Raw genomic sequence first — 19,949 nt, 5'->3', positions numbered from 1 at the left:
ATAAATAAATAAATAAATAAATAAATAAAAATAAATGGATAATAGACAAATCTCCTGTGCAAAAAAATTCCAAATAATTTATGTAGATATTGCCTCCCTCAAGGAGGTAGAGAATAATTCCCCACCTCCTAAGTACATGAGCAGTATATAATGACTTGCTTCAAAAAAGCACAGTATTTGGGGGGGTGGGAGAAGTAGAGAGTAACTTTATAGCGGAAAAACCTGACAAAGACTACCTCAATCAGGTGATCAAGGTTAATGTCATCAGTAATAAATCATGCTGACAGCATGTACCCTTGACATGATGATGAGAATGGCACTTCACCTCTGTGATTTTCCTTCCCCAAATCCACAACCCCAGGCTAACCATGAGGAGAACATGACAAAAATCCATATTGAGGGTATTCTATAGAATACCTGACCAGTACTCCACAAAACTGTCATGGTCATCAAAAACAAGGAAACTAACACAATGTGGTGGTATACCCTGAATGGGATCATCCTACCCAGATGACACAGAAAAAGAATGTCAGATTAAAAACTAAGGAAATCTGACTAAACTATGGACTTTAGTTCATAACAATGTATCAATATCAGTTCAGTAGTTATGACAAATGTACCACACTAATGTAAGATATATATATATATATAATAAAAGAAACCACATGCAGGGTATAAGAGAAGCTTCTGTACTATCTTTGCAACTTTTCTATAAATCTAAAACTATGCTAAAAGCAAAGGTTTTATTTAAAAAAAAAAAACAACAAAAATTTCAAAAAAATATCATTTCTTATAATTAAAAATAGGACTGCCAAAAAAGGATTAATAAGATACTTGAATTAAATAAATAAATAAATGACTTGGTAATATCAGTAATGACCAAGGCAAGAAACAAAACACTAAAATGCATAGCATCCCTAATTTATGTTGGAATGAACAAGGTTCTCTTGGAAAATGAAATATAGAAAATTAAAATAAAATATACACACATGAAATTTTTCACGTATTTTCAAATTTTGTAGTGACTTCAAACCAAGAGTTTACCTTAAATTTAACAAAAATAAAATGAGAAAATGCCCCCTCACCATTAGCTGCTGCCAGAAAGGATTTGTTACTGCCCCGAGCCTTATTGGTCAGGTCTTCAGTTATGTCCATGTGCCGGTGGATTTCTTCACGCATTTCTTCTAAAATTTTGCAAAGTTCTGCTTCCCAATACTCTTTGTCTAGACAGTCAATTAATTCCGCAAGCTGGACCTTTGTGCTGTAGTACCAAATTTTCTTTTCATTTTCATTTTCTGTATCTTCTTCTCTGTTTAAAAAAGGGAGGAAATACTTTATATGTCTAGGCATGCCACTTCTCTAACAATTTCAACTATGCAGTGAAAAGTTATGTGTAACACAAAGTTTATGTACTACAGCCTAATATGTGTGCACATAAGGGATCCTGTCGGTCTTACCTGATTTACTCTTATTTTATTTGAACAACCTCTAATTATTTTTATTTCCTAGCCCACAGCAACTTAGGATAAAATAATTTGGGAGTAGTAGCAATAAGAGAGATACAGTACAGTAGCAAATAAGAACATCTAAAAACACGAGGGCTGGCAGGTTAGCTCAGTGGGTTAGAGCATGGTGTTGTAACACCAAGATCAAGGGTTGAGTGGCCAAATAAATAAGGCTGTACTGAATTATAACTCAAAGTATAAAACAAATATCCATGAGTCTATACTGATAGAAATAAATGACTGAAAAAATAAATGGATGGGCCGGCTGCCAGCTGCCAAAAAATAAATAAATAAATAAATAAAAACATGACACACAGAAGGATGACCTCAAAATTCAGAGCCACGTCAGAGTGAGTACCTGGTGGAGGGCACTTTTAGTTACACATCAACGTTAAGATCATCAAGGTAACAATGTGATGAGCAGAATTTTAACCCCTGATCCCATCAGAAATGTTTAAACTATGTTCAGTACATGGCAGGCAGGGAACCAGTTCACATTACAATATAATTTAGAAATATTTCCATCAAAATAGTATAAATGTTTTGCTAAGTTCTGGTCCTTGAAAGAGTCATTTCAATTGAGCAATAATGCCTCATCCTTCTTTCCTTACAGACAAGCAAAGCACAAACTGGAGAGAAGAGGAGCAGCTTCCTTTCCTGCCTACAAGTCTCCTCAGCTTCCATTCACTTTTTTTTTTCCTTTTTGTCTTTTTTCGTAACCGGTAACGGGATCGCAACCCTCGGTGTCGCTACCCAGATGACACAGAAAAAGAATGTCAGATTAAAAACTAAGGAAATCTGACTAAACTATGGACTTTAGTTCATAACAATGTATCAATATCAGTTCAGTAGTTATGACAAATGTACCACACTAATGTAAGATATATATATATATATATATAATAAAAGAAACCACATGCAGGGTATAAGAGAAGCTTCTGTACTATCTTTGCAACTTTTCTATAAATCTAAAACTATGCTAAAAGCAAAGGTTTTATTTTAAAAAAAAAAAAAAACAAAAGCCGCATTCCCAAGCGCCACACTCTACCGAGTGCACCACCGGGCCGGCCCCTTCCATTCACTTTTAATGGAGATGGATTAACAGAGATGGTCACTAACTAAAAGAAACACAGCAAATTAATTTCTAGGACATGAGTTAGAGAAACACATGTAATGATATATCTTCTCCCACTCAAAAGGAATTCAGGAATATGTGTGAGGTACCTGATAAGAGAGAGTCTAATTTTCCTGTTTACTCAATGGCAAACTGCCAGAGCTGAGAGAACTGAGCTTTAAGAAAGACCTGGCTTTAAATGGGCTCAGTCGCTTATGAGATATGTGGGTATGGACAAGACACAACTTCTCTGAGTCTCTGAGCCATTTTATTGACCTCACTTGTAAAATGGTGCCAGCCTCAGGGCCCCGGTAAGACTTAAAGGTATTATAATAAAGCATCTATAATAATACCTGGGCACATCATTAGTGATCAATAAATATTAAATGTTATTATTACTATTAAGGTAGTAAGTAAAAATTTAGCAGAATTCTGGGAATGAGTCATTCAGTAATTCTGAAGAAAGAAGGGATATATTAAATCATAGATAAATAAAAGTATATTAAAATTACCAAAACTTTTAAAGAAAAAATTTGCACACAAATTTCTGAAAATAGTTTTTAAAATCTGCTCTAGATTTCACTCTCTAATGAGTATTTCTACTGATTTCTTAACACTGAGTGATGAAATGGTCTTTTTCCAATTCACAGCATCAAAGATGTTGGAGTCCTCTAATCAAAGATTCATTAAAAGCTTTCAAAACTCAATACCATACTCAACAATCTAATTAAGTGACAAAATCAAATTAAAAATTATGTAGTGAGCTCTGACTGAACCTAAGAGTTATAGGACAGCCTGATTATTTTCTAAAATATCAATCTTACAAACATATTGAATTATTTAGTTTTTTCTCTATTAAGAAATATCTACATATTTCAATGGAAAATGAAAAACATCCTACATATACACATTTTGGGGGTAGAAAATGTAATTTACAAGTGTAAGATTTCAATATGAAAATGAGATGCTACAGGAACAAATTTGATTAAATGGACATTCTGTCAATTTTTTTTCAAACAACTCAAGACTACTGAAAGGGTCCCCAACAGAGGCTGTTATGTTAGGTCCATGCTGGCATCTGTAGAATTTCCCATCCACAACACAGAACTCACAGCTTCATATGGCAGTCCATTCTAAATTAAAATAAAATTCCTCCTTTAGAAAGTTTCTTCTTATATTGAGATGACTCAAACCCCTAATATTCCGACCAATTATTCCTGGTTCTACCTGCTACAAGTATGTGAAATAAATCTAACACCTCCTCCATACACTGCCCTTCAAATCTTTCACATCATCTACAATTTCACTCTGTCTTTTCTTTTCAGGCCAAACATGCTCAAATACTTTATTGCTCCTCATAGGGCACGTTTTCCAGTCTTCACTACCCTGATATTCTTCCCCTAAATGTAGTTTGTCAATGTCCCTCTAAAAATGTGATGCTCAGTAACTTTTATTCTACTGATCAAAGATAATATTCACATGACTTTACTTTTTTCTTCTTGAGGGTGTGCAAGGACAAATTCACTACAATCATAAAGTAGTAAAACAGAGTGAAGAGTAACTGCTAATGCTTTGAAAAAGGTATTTTTTATACTTACGCACTTGGGCTTATTTACACAGTTTATATAATCAAAATTATTTGTCCTAATTGTACAAGTGACAATAGCTTTCCTGTATAAATACAGGAATTGATTTGTATGTATATTTGGTATGGAGTTACAATGTGGTTTCCACAAAATCTCTGGCCTGGCTTCCCTGAAGACACTAATCAGCACACTTTCTCAAGGAGTTCACAGGGTGAGAGAGAGAGAACAGGTTGGAAATAAAACATTTGCCAAAAATATAATTTAAGAGCAAACATACATATTATATGTCTAAATTTTAAAGCTTATTTGGTTTTTACCTAGGCTAGATAAGCAATAGTAATGACTAACAGTAAGTTTCAAGGTTTACTTCTAAACAAATCCATAGAAATTAAGAGTAAGGATCACTAGTATAATAGAGACTGAACAGTGTCCCCCAAAATTCACATCCACCTGAAACCTCAGAATGTAACCTTATTTGGAAATAGGATCTTTGCAGATGTAATTAGATAATGATCTTGAGATGAAATCATCCTGGATTTAGGGTGAGCCCTAAATGCAATGACTGGTGTCCTTATAGAAGGAGAGGACACAGCGATGTATGAAAAGAAGGTAGTGTGAAGATGGAGGCAAATATTGGAGTGATGTGTCTGTCCCCAAGTCAAGAAACACCAAGAACTGCCAGAAACTACAACAGTCACGTAACAAATTGTCCCTGAGAGCCTCCAGAAAAAACCAACCTTGCTGACATGTGATTTCAGACTCTGGGCCTCTAGGACCCCAAGACAATACATTCCTGTTGTCTTAAACCACTCAGTTTGTGGTACTTTGTTATGGCAGCCTTGAAAACTCCCAAATTTTGGGACTGGGAAGTGAAGTACTGCAGTAACACATACCTAAAAACATGGAAGTGGCTTTGGAATTGGGTAATGGGAAAAGGCTAGAAGAATTTTTAGGCTCTTAATAGAAAAATCCTAGACTGCCTTGAAGAGACGGAGGTAGGCAGATTGGAATTATGCTGCCAATAGGCCAAGGAAGGGGTACTAGAAGCTGGAGAAGGCAAGAAAGAATTCTTTCCTAGAGCCTGCAGAAGGAGTGTGGCCCTGCTGACACCTTGAGTCAGGCTTCTGGCCTCCAGAACTGTTACAGAATAAATTTCTGCTGTTTTAAGCCACCCCATTTGTGGTACTTTGTTACAGCAGCCCTCAGAAACTAATACAAGTAGCAATTCAGCAATTAAAGACAACAGCTATGTCAAGAAGCCCAAGTAGTGGTTAGGAGCACACATTCTGGAGCCAGAATGCCTGGGATTGAACCCTGATTCTGCCACTTACTAGTTGTATGATCTTGGATAAATTACTTAACTTCTATCTGTCTCAACTTCTCTATCAGAAAAATTGAGTGACAGTACTTACATCAAAATGCTCCTTAGGATTAAGTGAGTTAAATATGTAAAGTGCTTAGAAGAGTGCCAGCACCTAGTGGGTGCAATATGCATAGTTGCCATTATTTTTCTCACCTTATAAAGTATGTGATATCTACCTTAAAACACATAATTATAGGTAAAAAGTAGAAGTATTTCAGGATGCAAGAGGGAAAGAGGTTAGGGTAAGAAAGTCCTAGGAAATGGCATAAATAGGCTGAGACTTGAAGGATGAGTTAGCCAAGAGGCTTTTTAGGTGTTTTAGTGTGCTTTTTATTTATTTTGTTTTGGGTGGTGGGAAGTAAGAGAATTAAATGTACAAATTTAGAGACATATGCTAAAGAGTTTGAACTTTCTGTTAAGAGCAAATGGAAGTAATTGAAAGATTTTTCAAAAGGAAATCAGATCAAAATTGTTGTTTTACAAATCATCCAGCTACAAAATAGAAAACAGAATTAGAGGGTGAGGATGGGGGAGTGGTTACATATAGGCCAGCTTGTATGCTACAACTAGTCTAATCAAGATAATATCGACTGATAGGGACAGTCAGAATGGAGAGAAACTGATTTAATATTTAAGAGGTATTTCAAAGGTGTAACAAACCATATAGGACAAAAAATTATCCCCAGGTTTCTAGTATGAGCAGCCAGTAGGATAGTGATCCTATTTATTAAGATGAGAGCAGTGGATGAAGAGAAGGTAATGCAGGAAAACGACGAGGTCCATTTTAGACATGCTACCTTATAGGTAGACTATAAATTCATGTATAAGAACCTTTGTTTTATTATATGCTTCACTAACCTATACAATTAAAGTATTTTTAAATGCTTATCAAATAAAATAATGGAAATAGAAGAAAAAAAAAAAAAGGCCCAGAGAGCTCTCTCCTCTTCTCCATGGGAGGACACAACAAGAAGGCAGCCCTCTGCAACCCAGAAGAGGGCCCTCGCCAGAACCCGGCCATGCTGACACCCTAATCTCAGACTGCTAGCCTCCAGAACTGTGAGAAATAAACTTCTGCTGTTCAAAAGCCAAAAGATAAAATAAAATAATGAAAAAATTTTATTTCGATAAACTAATATAACAGTGCAAATATAACAAAAACCATTACATTACAATTAAAAATTGTTCACTAACACAGACTTTATCTTAGGCACACACACCCCACCATCCCACCCTATCCCCCTCACAACAGGGCCACTGAGATTCATCATTTTAAGTTTCTGGGCTTCCAGGGAAAGCATATACCAAATCTTCATACACTGTAAACTACTCGAACAATTTACATGGCATTAAAACTTTCACCAGGAATGCACATATAATCTACCAGAATGGGATACTTACACTGAAATTGTTTTAATCTAATTTTCATAAAAGACGTAAAATCTTTCAGATTTACTAAAATTGTTGAAACAGAACACTTAATTATCACTATGATGTTTTAAGTTTCCTATTTGATTTTACACAGAAAATACCCAAAATACCACAGCATGAAAAAAAATAGCCTTATTTGTCTGAAATCATCATTAAATTCTATGTAATTTACTATGTATCAAGAAAGGCAATTTGATGGACTACAATTAGAGCTTTTAAAGCAAATAAATTTAAATGAAGTTTTATTGCCAAACATAACTAAGGAATTTTACTGTTCAACTTAGAAAAGTAGAATATTTGATTTCATCAATAACGTATCAAAAATTCACCCACAGGTGCTTTAAAAAGCTTTAAAAGCTTCTTAAGACCTTTGAGTCATGTGATTTCAAAGGTCTGCACTTATTTAACTACATTCAAAGTAGTATATACTTTGCTTCCCCAAGTGTTATTTTATATACTGATATATCAGGAAGTAAAACTTTCCTGGAACGGCACTTAATTTAGTTTACATTTTCTAAAAATGTCTTTATTTCAAAATTTAAAATATAACAAATATTTGCAAATATATTTAATATATATAACAAATATATATAAACAAATATATAACAAATATAACAAAAACCACTACAGTATCTTTCTCTCCCAGTTATGAGCATTGGTTTTTGGGGGGTTTTTTTTGTCTTTTTTTCGTGAGTGGTAAGGGGATCACAACCCTTGGTGCGGTGTCGCCCACACGGCGCTCAGCCAGTGAGCGCACTGGCCACTCCCATATAGGATCCGAACCCGTGGCAGGAGCATCACTGCGCTCCCGGCGCCGCACTCTCCCGAGTGCGCCACGGGGCCGGCCCATGAGCATTGGTTTTAACAGTCAGAATGATGTAAGTTGCAGACTTCTCAAGATGATGGTCTGGAAACTATAATATAAAATCAGGCATTAAAAATATTCTATAAACCAGTTCTGGAAAAGTTCCAGGTCCCACCTCGTAACAGCCATAGGTTCTAGGGCAAGTCTGAGGGCAAGTTATTTAACCTCGTTGAGCCTTAGTCTCTTCATCTACAAAATACAGAAAAAAATAGTACCTACATTTTGGGGTTATTACAAGGATTAATGAAGACAAAAATACATAAAATGCTTAGGATACTGTGAGGCACACAGTAAGTGCTCAATAAATGTTGTTCTTGGCTGTTATTACTAAATCATTACCTACTAGTTGTAGTTACAGGTCTCTAATTGTTAAGGCCTAGGTCTCTGATTACTGTGTAATAAGCCTTAAAGATGTCAAGGCTTATCTGTATGTAGACAAAGCACCTTTGTTTCTATCTGGCCAAAAAAGGTAGCACAAGGAAGAAAAGAGGCAGAGAGAATGAACATCCAAAAGGATGAGGAAAGGCAAGATAGGGAAAGCAAGCATAGGAATGGGAGACTAGGAGCATGGACTAAATTTCACTTTTTAATTTATTCACAGCAATACTGATAAGTGTCTTTCACGAGGTCATTATGATACTGAGTGAACATGGCCTGTCAACTGCCGAATGTCTAAAGAGAGTCCAAGCACCATGATCCCAGACAGGCAGTATGATTCGATTTTCACTTACGATGACAATATAGCTTTAAACTTCAAACCAAAATGTGTTACAGTTATCTCACCATTTGTAATGACCTTGCCGACAAAGGTTTCCATATTGCCACCTCAATAGCAAGAGGTCAAAAAAGAATAGCACAATGACCAGCTATCTGGGAGATAAATAAGCCAAAAAAAAAAGTACATATATTTAAAAATAATTGATCCAAACCAAAAGACACAAAATATACATTTAAAAGTTTACATACTATTTCTAACATCGGCATCTGGATTAAGGTGACATATAATTTTGCTCCCTCATGAAACCGTTAAAACTATGCTAAAGAAACATTTTTAAAGACATAAACTCATAAGGATAAGGAAAATAGAAGAGAGAATAAAAAAATTTTGAAAGCAGATGGACAAGCGATTACTGCTTCAGAAGAACCTAAGAAGCCCAATCTCAAACCAAAAGAGTGAAGCTGAGAACAAACCCAACCTACGCTCAGAATTCTCAAAGGGCACTGAAAATGAGGAGGGAGTATCTAAAACAGAAAACTGGCTGAAGCTGTAAAAGGGGCAGATTCCTAGACTATCTCTCCCCTTCAATCCACTAAGGGGTTAGTCTCTGGAAGAGGTTAAACAGAGGTTCTCTGGACCAGGAGACACCAGGCTCAGCTGTGAACAAAGGCACTATATAGAAAACTGAGGCTTAGTGACGATACACGCAGAAAATGCTGCACACACGATAAATGCAGTCTGCTTCCACCACTCAGCTGCCAGAATACCACCAGCTAGACCTGTGTGCTCCAAGTAGGACACCGGAAAAAGCCTCACTGGGCCACCTAACCAGTTCCAGAAGAAAGAGCTAAAGATGCAGACATCAGGGACTTCCCAATAAACCAAACTATGAAACTCACCCAGTGGTTAAGCTTGAAATTGATGGGGCCCACCCATTTGCTCAGAGGTTCTAATTAGCTATGTGGTTCCACAATGTTAATTGGGAGCAGAAAGTTAAGGATTAATAGACATCAGAGGATGGAGGAGAGAGAAAAAAACAAACAACAGAAAAAAACAACTTAGAAGAAAAAGACTATGCACAAAGGGGAAAAGAAAAAACCAAAAAACACCTATCATTAATAACCTCAGAAAGGTAAGAAGAAATATTAGATCCATGAAACAAACACAGGATTTTATTACTTCTTTTTAAAAAAGATTTTTAAGAACAAAAGTGTGCTTAGAACATAAAAATATGGCATCAGAAAACAAAAACTAAATAGTACGGTTGGAAGACGAAGATAAGGAAATCATCTAGAAAAACTGAGCAACACACACACACACCAAAGAGGAAAAAAGACAAAGAGGAAAACTGGAGAGAAAAGATAAGAAAATCAGAAGACCAAAATAGGAAGTACAATGTTCAATAAAACAATAGCTCAAGATAAATACATCAGGGATAGGAGAGGAGGAAGTTGTCAAGAGAAGTTCTCAGAACCGAAGGACACAATTGCCAGATTGAAACTGCCCACCGAATACCTAATGGATGAAAACAGACCCCCATAAGGGCATATCACTGTAAAGCTGCAGAACCAGAGGCAGAGAAGATTCTATAAGTTTCCAAGTAAGTCCAAATGAGTCATATACAGACTCAAGAATCAGAATGGATTCAGATTTCTCGACACATCACTGATGAAGTTCCTGCTCTCTCCTCCAGGTCATGCTCTGACATTTATTTCATCCCACCAAAGATTTTCGGATTTGCCCCAATTCTGAGAACTGGAAGAAGGTTTTGAAGACTTTAGAAGCTGAAAATAAAAAGTAGCACAATCCATCTGACCCTATTTCTACAGGCGTTCAATAATTAGTGCACACCACAACCCCACACAATGCCCTGACTGAGGTAAACCATGTTTTCCCAGACTGACCTTGCCCACTGACTTTGCCCGGTAGAGCTTCTTGAAAACCCTCAGGAACACCAAGGCCAGACTATAAATCTGAGTCTGCTGGGATTACCTTCCCCTGGAGAGTACAATCAATAATGGCAGAACTGACCTTTCCTTAGACAGCTAGATTTGTTCTTGTTGCTCCATTTTACATATAGATGTGGTAAAACTAAAAAAGAGATGCAAAAAAATCCTTAACACCAAAGTTACGGTGTGGATTACCTACCTTGGGTGAGCTGTCTGGGCATATAACGAAGGAAGGGCCTACAGTGGCGGAATTCCACCTAGTAACATTCTATTTCCTATCCTAGGCATCAAAAACAACGGTATGTATTTTTCTTTCATACACTCTTCGTTCTTTACAATTTTAAAAACGGTTTCAATGCATATATTCCTTCAAATAAAAAATTATTTAGCCTTAAATCTCATTATTAAATTACAAAGATTTATAATGCATCAGTCACAAAGCTCTGCTACATCGATCAATCATGAAGGAAACTGGTTTACTTTTAAATATATAAGAAAACCTAAGACCAGAATTTACTTACATTATAAGTCTTCGGTTTAAAAACCAGTATTTCCTTCGACTTCTGTCATATCCAATAGGTTCATGTCGAATATATGGTTTATTTTTTTGGATTTCAGCAACACAGTCAGTCACACCAGGCACCTTGTGTGCTACGCAGACTTCACACTGCCACTCGTCCTCTGGTACCTCTTCAAGAGGTGGCTTCACACATTCCAAATGGTATACTGCTGAACATGTCTCACAGCAAAGCAAATCCCCAAGTTTGTGACAAACCCTACAATGGTCATCATACTGGATCACCCCTTCAGACATTAATTCCTCCCGAGCAATATTTGTTGTAAGAAATTGATCAACTAAAAATTGCAGAACTTTAATTTTGTTCTCTACTGGTCCATATGGATAGTCCTCTGCTTCTTGATAAGGAAGAACATGATGGTACTCCTTATCACTCTCACAGTACACCCGCAGCACCTCTGGCCACGTCATCCCATCTATGAAATACAGTGTAGAATTAACGCTATCTTTCAGATCAGCAGGTCCAAAGGTAGTATTGGAAGTGTCTTCCTCACGCAGAACTGCTTTCAAAAGTACAACGTGCATCTCTGCCATGAGTGTGCACTGCTCTTGGCTCACCAGAGCTGCACAAAAGTCCTCAAAGCGAAAAGGAGATAATCTTAAAACAGTGCCAAAGTTCCGCAGTACCTCGTAAATGGCAATAACATTCATTATATGCTCATTAGGCACCATTAAATCCTCAGAGGACTTGGGAAATTCAAGAGGTGGGATGTCTTTTTCTTCCAATATTGGAGAACGAGGCCGATGTACTCTGGGTTTTCGCCTACCTGTAAATAAAGAAATGATATCATTACAAATCAATATATTACATCATTTCAACAAACTAAAGGTTCTCTAGTTTTTCCTATTCAAACATATACCTTAAAAAATAGATAAGCACACTGCTACTAATCTAATAATTGTCAAGTTAAAATAATACCACGAAGCAATAATTTAGCTCTAATTTTTAACTCCATAGAAGATCTAAATTCAAAGTTTTCCCACTCAATTCCAAACCAGAAGTGAAAAATTTTAAATTATAATCAGCTTTCAACTACCTAGAGGAATTACTGGTTTACAGGTAACCATGATTAAAAAATAACAGTGCATTTATGAAAGATTTGACAAGAATACAAATGAGAAAAAATTTCTACATATAAGATAACTGGCATGGGGTGGTGGTAGGGGAGCAACATATCTCACACTGTGTTAGTTGCATGCAATACAGAAATGCCTCTTAACAACCAGACAGGAAGTTCTCAGTATAGATCTTTTTTCCTCTGCCAGAAGTACTTCCTGAGAGGAGTTCCACAGTGAAGCATAGGTTTAGGGTGGGGTCAGAAAGGAAAGAAGTAGAAAGGAAGGAGGAGAAAAGAGAAAAGCTCAAATACTGAAAGAAAAAGAAAGAGGCTCATCTAGGAAACAGACACCAGAGTTTATTTTTAACAATCAGTTAAGCAACTTTTAGGCACTCATTCCTCAATTTATGAGATGTGATGTCCAGGCTTACATATGTATGTATATAAGTGTATCAATGTATACAACATTTGAGAGCTTAGTTTGTAACAAGCATACATATCTCATTTAATGAACAAGTCTATGAGGTATTATAATCAGCCCTGCTTTATAAAGAAAACTTGGTGAAAGTAACAAGTTTCTCCCAACTGTCTGGATTATTACTACATTTCCTAATAAGTCTGAAGAATGATAAATGTATTTCTAATTTTCAGAATTAATATTAATGAGATCAATTAACATTAAATTCATTTTTGTACAATTAAGGTTTATAAACAATGATTTTGGGTTGCTAGCAACCTCTTAACTGCCTCCAGCCCTACTTCCTACACCCTCCTCACCTCTAGCTTACTCCCACTATCTGCAAATTAAAATGATACATGGTACCAGGAGAAAAAAGTATGCTAAGGACTATAAGAAGTCAAGATCTTAAATTTATACAATGAAACCCCAACATTCATTCACTAGAAAGGAGATTTTCCAAAAAAGGATATACTCAATACTTTCTGTAGAAAAAAGTCAAGAGGTCACTCTGAGGCAGACCTTGCTGGTGAGCCGTATATACTTAGCAGCCTCCTCCATCTCAGCAAACTTAGCAAAAGTGATAAAAGCTATAGAGATGCATGTGTCACAGATTCCATTAAATGACAGAATCACCATGTTAGTAAGTGTCATGATGGACAGTCCAGTCCATTTCACTATCTTCTGGAAAGTATTTAGGACTCATCCACATAAGCATAAGTGAGAGAAAGCAGAAAATGAGTAAAAGAGAAAACTGAACCTAGAGGAATATCCTCGAATAAGAGTAGAAGAAAAACAAGTCAGCGAGTAAGATAAAACTGCTTTCATAGAACAATTCCTTGTATTCTCTCAGTTGTTCATGCAAAATGTTTGTCAAAGAGAGTCCATGTAAAGGATTATAAAAGGAATAGCTGGAAAACCAGTTCTAGGAACAGGATGCAGAGGTCCTCAGATGTTAAGCTTAGGAGTTTGAACAGTATTTTATTATTCTGGCAGTAGTGAGGACTGTTAAAGGTTTTCTGAGCAGGGCAGTCATGTCAAGGAGTAGTGCCTGTGTATACAATGAACAGTACAGGGGGAAGAGCTCAGAGGCACAACATCTACTGCAATTACACAGGGTATAAAGACCTGGTTCAGAGTCCAGCTATAAGAACAGAAAAAAGATGTATAAAAGTGAATTTACTGTCCTATACCTTGTGTATGATGATGGTTACATGATCACATGCATTTGTCAAAACTCAGATTTGTACACTATAAAGAGTAAATCTTATTGTATATAAATTATACTGCATGATTTTTAAAAAATCAATATGGTCCTGACCAAAGAAAAGTGGCCTTACAAAGAAAGAAATCAACTGATGGGGACCAGAACAACAAAACCATGAATGTTCACATCTTCAATTCTCTCCTTGATGTTTAACTCTGGCACCATTTCCTACAAAAGATTATTCTAACTCCCCAGGCTCCTCTGAATCCTTGTAGCCTTCTCTGAACCATATGTTACCTTATGTTATAATTTATCTGTCTGTGGTATCCACCCATCTCCCCAAATGAACATCCAACTCCCGTAGACACAGATTTGGAATATTTCTTTTATAGTAAGCATCTGCCCAGCATCACTCCGTTTAGAGACTTTCCCTTCCCCCATTCCATGTGATTCTGATGTGGCTCCCAATTACAGTTTTCTAACTCCTGATCACTGGGGTGCACACACGACCCAGGATTGGCTAAATTAGAGTCTTTGCCTGGGATTTTTTTTTTTTATATTCAGATGCTGAGTGAGAGGTAGTCTGAAGCTCCTTCTTTCCATTAAGGTGGCCAGAAGCTGTCCACGGCTAACCCACCTCTGCCTCCCTCATGGAAAAAGGAAATAAAGAAGACAGGGCAGAAGTGAGAGATAAATGATAGAGTCTTGATAACTCTTGAGTCCTGGTGGAATCTGTCCTTTGAATTTCCTAGTCACATAAGCCAAAACCATTTCCCTTTTGCTTAAGTGACCATGAGCTGGTTTTTTGTCACTTGCAACCAAAAGAGTACTGATTGAAGCAGTATCTGACACTGTATAGGATTTTTATAATGAGAATTTCGGGAAATTACTATCTTAAGACTACCAATGAGAGCAGTTAATATTAAAAAAAACAAAAAAACAAAAAAACAGCCTGTTGGTAGTACCATATTTATAAGGCAGTAATAGAAATATTGTTTAATTTAAAAGTATCAGACTTCATACATTTTGAAAGATTCTGAATAACCACTGTATTTTTCTGATTCTTTTTAGCTTTATATGAAGCTAAAATATGTCGGTTTTCTCTTGGTTTTAGAGGTAAAGAAAGCCAAAAGAGGTCCATAAGTTCCACCTTATATGAGTATACAATCTAACTGGAAACCACAAAACAGCTTCTATTCAAACTATGATCACATACATACTGAACAACGTGAGCACTTCACACATTGTTAACGTTAAATACTGGTCAGTTCACCTGATACATTTTTTGGAGAGTTATAAATTGATCCAATATTTTAGAAGGCAATTTGACAAACATCTATCTGAATGCATATCCCTTTGACCCAGCAATTCTATCTCCTGGAATTGATCCTTCAAATACACAGTACTCACACATGCATTTAAGTAAGTACAAAATACTTAACAAAGTTTATAAAAGCTGAAATTCTGTGTGTGTGTTTTGCGTTTTTTTCTTTTTAATATAAATATACATCAACATAGTTAAATAAATTGTGATACATCTACACAATGGAATCAAATCTATTAGTTGAGAAGAATAAGGTAAAACTCACATGTGCTAAAATGAAACAATCTTTGAGATACATTATTAAGTGGAGGAAACGGCCAGCTACAAAACAATGAATAAGGTGTTATTTGAGCAAAGAAATTAGGGGGGGAAAAGGAGGAGGAGGAACGGGAGGAAGAGACAATGATAAAGTACATATATCTAAGAGGTCACATGAGAATCTTTAAAAGTGGTTGCTTCTGGGGAGAAGTGGGGGACAGGAAAAAAGAAAGTAATTTTTTTTTACCTTTTTATATTTAAAAAAATATTTCATGTATATATTTTTATCATAATATTTTAAAAGAAAAAGTGGGCAAGTATCCATGCAAACATACAGAAATATTAGTATTCAAATCAATAAAGTGATACTGCTACCAATGACTACTGATGGTCTTGTATGAATACACATATAAGGTCATTACACCAAATTCAGATTCAGATTTACAGAACTGAGCATAGATTACACTGTATAAGGACAGAACTTAAACCTCTCAACTGTCAGTCATCAGTATTAGCAAGCCAAGTCATCTCAACTATCCACAGAAAGGTAATTATAATATGCCATGGAGTATTATACTCATTACCATTTTCAACACTGATCTAATATCTACCAGGTGAATTATATTAATTTTCTTGTATTAAAAAATAGGACTAATCTCACTAGTTAGCAGAAAAGGTAAAGTAAAACCACAATGAGATACTGCTTCATATTCATCAGTGAGTAAAAATTTAAAAGTTCAACCAAACAAACAATGTGGAAGGATGCAGAACAACGGAAACACCAGTACACTACCAGTGAGACTGCACACTGGTACCACATCTTTGAAGAGCAATTCAGTTAACAGCTAGTCAGGTTTAAGGCACAAAACCTGAAAGACCAGTCTGCAAACTTGTTTGTCTATAACCAAAGAAAGAAATATATTTTACAGATTAATCCAGTATACACACTCCTGGAAAAAAAAGTTCTGCCAAACACTACTCTTATTATCTTCTCTTCTCTCCTATTCTGCTACTATCTTCTATTCTCCTACTTTTAAAACATACTGGTTGTAGCCCACAGTTTGAAAAACACTTCTCTAGAGAAACTCTCCTAATGCATTTGCAGAACAAAATGTTTATTCTTTAAAATGAATGTATTATGTTAATAACCCACAAATGCATAATTACCCTATGCCTCATATTTCAATACTATTATAACATGGACTTCTTTTGTGAAATACTTTTATTTTGTTATGCTTGAAATGCACACACAAAAAAGATCGTTATTAGCTTTGAAAATTGTATAATATCCTAAAATAAATAAAAATAAAAAATGAATACAAAAAACCCACAAAAAACAAAGAGGCAATCAATCAAGCTGGAAACAAACCAAAATGTCTATCAATGGGGAAATAGTTAAACATGGAATATTTATTTAATAAAATTCTACAGACTGGCCATTCAGCTCAATTGGTTAAAGTGCAGCCTTATAACACTAAGGTCATGGGTTCAGATCCCCACACCAGCCAGCTGCCAAAAAAAAAAAAAAAAAAAAAAAATTCTATATAGTTGTCTTAAGTAATTTAGGGCTATGTGTGTCAACTTGGACCAACCTTAAAAACAAAAACACCATGAAGCAAAAAACATTGAGGAGGGGAGTGAGTACAAAAGTATAAACAATTTAAAACCATGCAAAACAGTTTTATATATTGCTTATGGATAAATATGTATATGAATTAATAGTTAACACCATCACTATAAAATAATTTCCTTTAGGGCAGAGAGTTTTGTTTAAGTTGTTTACCTATATTAAATAGTGGCTGGCATATATAACTTATTTAATAAACATTTATGTAAAGAATTAGTAGTTTTGAAGTGCTAGCCCATGCAATTACAAAAGAAAATGATGTCTTGTAATGAAGTACATTACAAGGGTACTTCAAAAAGTTTGTAAAAAGATTCATATTAGGGCTGGCTGGTTAGGTCAGTTGGTTAGAGTGCAGATTTATAACACCAAGGTCACAGGTCTGGGTCCCGTACAGGCCAGCCACAAAAAAAAAAAATGTATTTTTTTAAATTCTATTTTTCTATGAACTTTTTGAAGTATCCTTTTATTTGTAGACTAAGAAATGTATTTTGACTTCTCACTATGTAAGTAAATAGAGAACTATAGTGAGAAGCCCTGGACCAGTGGTCCTTAAACTTCAGAATGCATCAGGATCACCTGGAGGGCTGATTCTAATTAAAACAGTTTCTGATTCAACAGGTCTAGGACAGAATCTGAGAATTCGCATTTCTAACAATTCTCAGGTAATGCTATTCTGGGAACCACACTTTGAGAACCACCTCCCTAGAACTTAGAAAGGTCATTCCCCCTAAAAGCCAGACGAGTAAAAATTAATACACATTAGATTGCAAATGAAATTCCAGAAGTTACCTTCAAGTTTTGTTACTCAAAATGTGATTGGCATCATCAATGATATTTTAGAGTAATTCAGAACCTCAGGCCCTACCCCAGGCCTAATAAATTAGAAACTGCAATTTCTAAAAATCTTCAGGTGATTTATATATTCATCAGTTTGAGAAGCTGTCTTGAAACAGTCCTTCCTAAAACTGGAGTGGAGGTGCAGCAAAACCATCAGGTAAGTTATTAAAAGCAGTCTCAGATGCAACCCAATTTTACAGAACCCCAGGTGAGGCTCAGTAATTTGTATTTTTTTATCATTCTCTCCAGATAATTCTGATGTTCAGCCAAGTTTGAAAACCACTGCTTTAAAGAAATCGGATATTCCCCCTACTGAGCAGTAGGTAGGGCTTTCATGGAAACTCAAGCAAAGGAAGTAAAAGGTTGCGTCAAGAGGCTCAATAAGAATAGGGCTGATGTAAAAGGAAGCTGAAGATTCATCAAAGACATTAATAAGCCCGTAAGAAGGAAATGCTAAGGAGAGAAAGTGGTCTGCATGAATTCTGGCAGGAAAAAGAGAACCAAAGAGCAACAATTTGTCACTGAATTTCTGACACGATTTAGGCTATGGAAGTGAATTTCCCAACTGAATAACAAGGGCTCGGGACCACCTGACAGGTTATTCCTTAATGGAGGAACTGTGTTACTATGCACAGATTCTTTAATTAAAATGATCTAGCAGTCGTTGCAGCAAACCTTTCTACTGTTTTGTATTTCATAATACAAGAGAGGGCCTACAGGGATGCTCTCTTCTCTGAATTCTTTGGATGAACTGGTCCACAGTACTCATCTGATGTGTTAACTGCTGCTTATTATGGCCCTTTTCTACATGGCTGTTTCTAAAATATGCGCTGTGGTCACAATCTGTACGTGTTTAGTTAACTTCTCATTTTTTTAATTTAAAAAAACTTGTCTATACATTTCAAACAAATAGTGCCTTCCTTTGCTGAAATTTTAAGAAATCCTAGACACTTTTCAAGGCCTTGCTCAAATGTCACCTCCACTGTCCTTCGCTATGCCTCCTGGCACTGTGCTTCTTGGCACCTTGTATGGCCCTCCACTACAGGGTGAGAACATTTATATTACAAGCAATAACTCATGTACCTCTGGCTCATTTGTGAACTCCTTCAGAGCATAGATCACGTCTCTGTTATTGTAGTAACTGAGAAGTATTTCTTCAACTAATGACACCCATAAACAAAACTGCTTGCAGAGGTTGGAGATCCATGGGTGAAATCATTCCAAGATTAAAAACCAGAAGCCATTGTGGATTTTTCAGTTGGCTCCTAAATTTTTACTGTATTAATTCTAAAAGGAGTGTTTTCAGATTTCTAGACCTCATAAAACAACTCTATATGTAATGTGTGTTCAGAGAAGGGGAAAAAAAAGTAATACTGTCCCCCTATTTCTAATTGGTATCTGAGAAAAAGATAAAACTCAGTATTGGCATAGGGGTGAGAGAAGTTCATTTCCAGCGGAAATACTCTAGAACTAATAAAATCCAATTCTTTAATCCACTGTTACACATATACCCATATAAACCATGAATGGCATAACAAAAATAATCTGTGATGCATTTAATATTTATTTTTCAAACATTATGAAACTGATTTGTCAAAAGTAACTCAAGGATTCACCCTTTGATCTGAAATAATGCCCCAATCTAGTATTAAGTAAGGTTAGTATTGACAAGGTTGTGCTCTTTGATACATTCCATTTGCCACCATTCCGTATCCTTTCATGCCACTAATATTATAAAAAACAGCAGCTAGGTTTCAGTGTTTCCTATATGCCAGGAATTGTGCTACGCACTTTTAAATGCACTAATTATCTCATTTTATCCTCAGATCATATAAGAGTGGATACTATTATTACTTTCTTTCAAAGATGTTTACAGAAAGTCTAAATGACTTGTCCAAGGTAACAGCCAGTACCACTAGGAATTACAACTAAAACACAAGTCCACCTAAGATTATGCTCTTTACTACCACAGTAGACTTCTTCCCCTACTGTTAAAAACCACCTGAGTCCACCTCTCAGTGAAAGGGCATTTGAGAAATAAAAAGTGCCTTTTCTACAGGTGAAAGAAATAGC

General features: G+C 35.9%; 1 protein-coding gene across 1 annotated transcript in view; it reads right to left on the bottom strand.

Annotated features, from left to right (window-relative positions):
- Positions 1-19,949, bottom strand: part of BPTF (bromodomain PHD finger transcription factor) — a 141,867-nt gene that overhangs the window by 91,964 nt on the left and 29,954 nt on the right. The window contains exons 2-3 of the mRNA XM_008566473.1: positions 11,053-11,875; positions 1,086-1,309 (exon numbers count right to left, since the gene is read on the bottom strand). Of these exons, the coding sequence (XP_008564695.1) occupies positions 1,086-1,309; positions 11,053-11,875 (1,047 nt within the window). The remainder of the gene's footprint in view (positions 1-1,085; positions 1,310-11,052; positions 11,876-19,949) is intronic.

This window comes from Galeopterus variegatus, unplaced genomic scaffold (assembly GCF_000696425.1).
Source record: "Galeopterus variegatus unplaced genomic scaffold, G_variegatus-3.0.2 Scaffold243, whole genome shotgun sequence".
Lineage (NCBI taxonomy): Eukaryota > Metazoa > Chordata > Mammalia > Dermoptera > Cynocephalidae > Galeopterus > Galeopterus variegatus.
The sequence above is the reverse complement of the archived record's forward strand: the minus strand, read 5'-3'. Positions and strand labels throughout refer to the sequence as shown.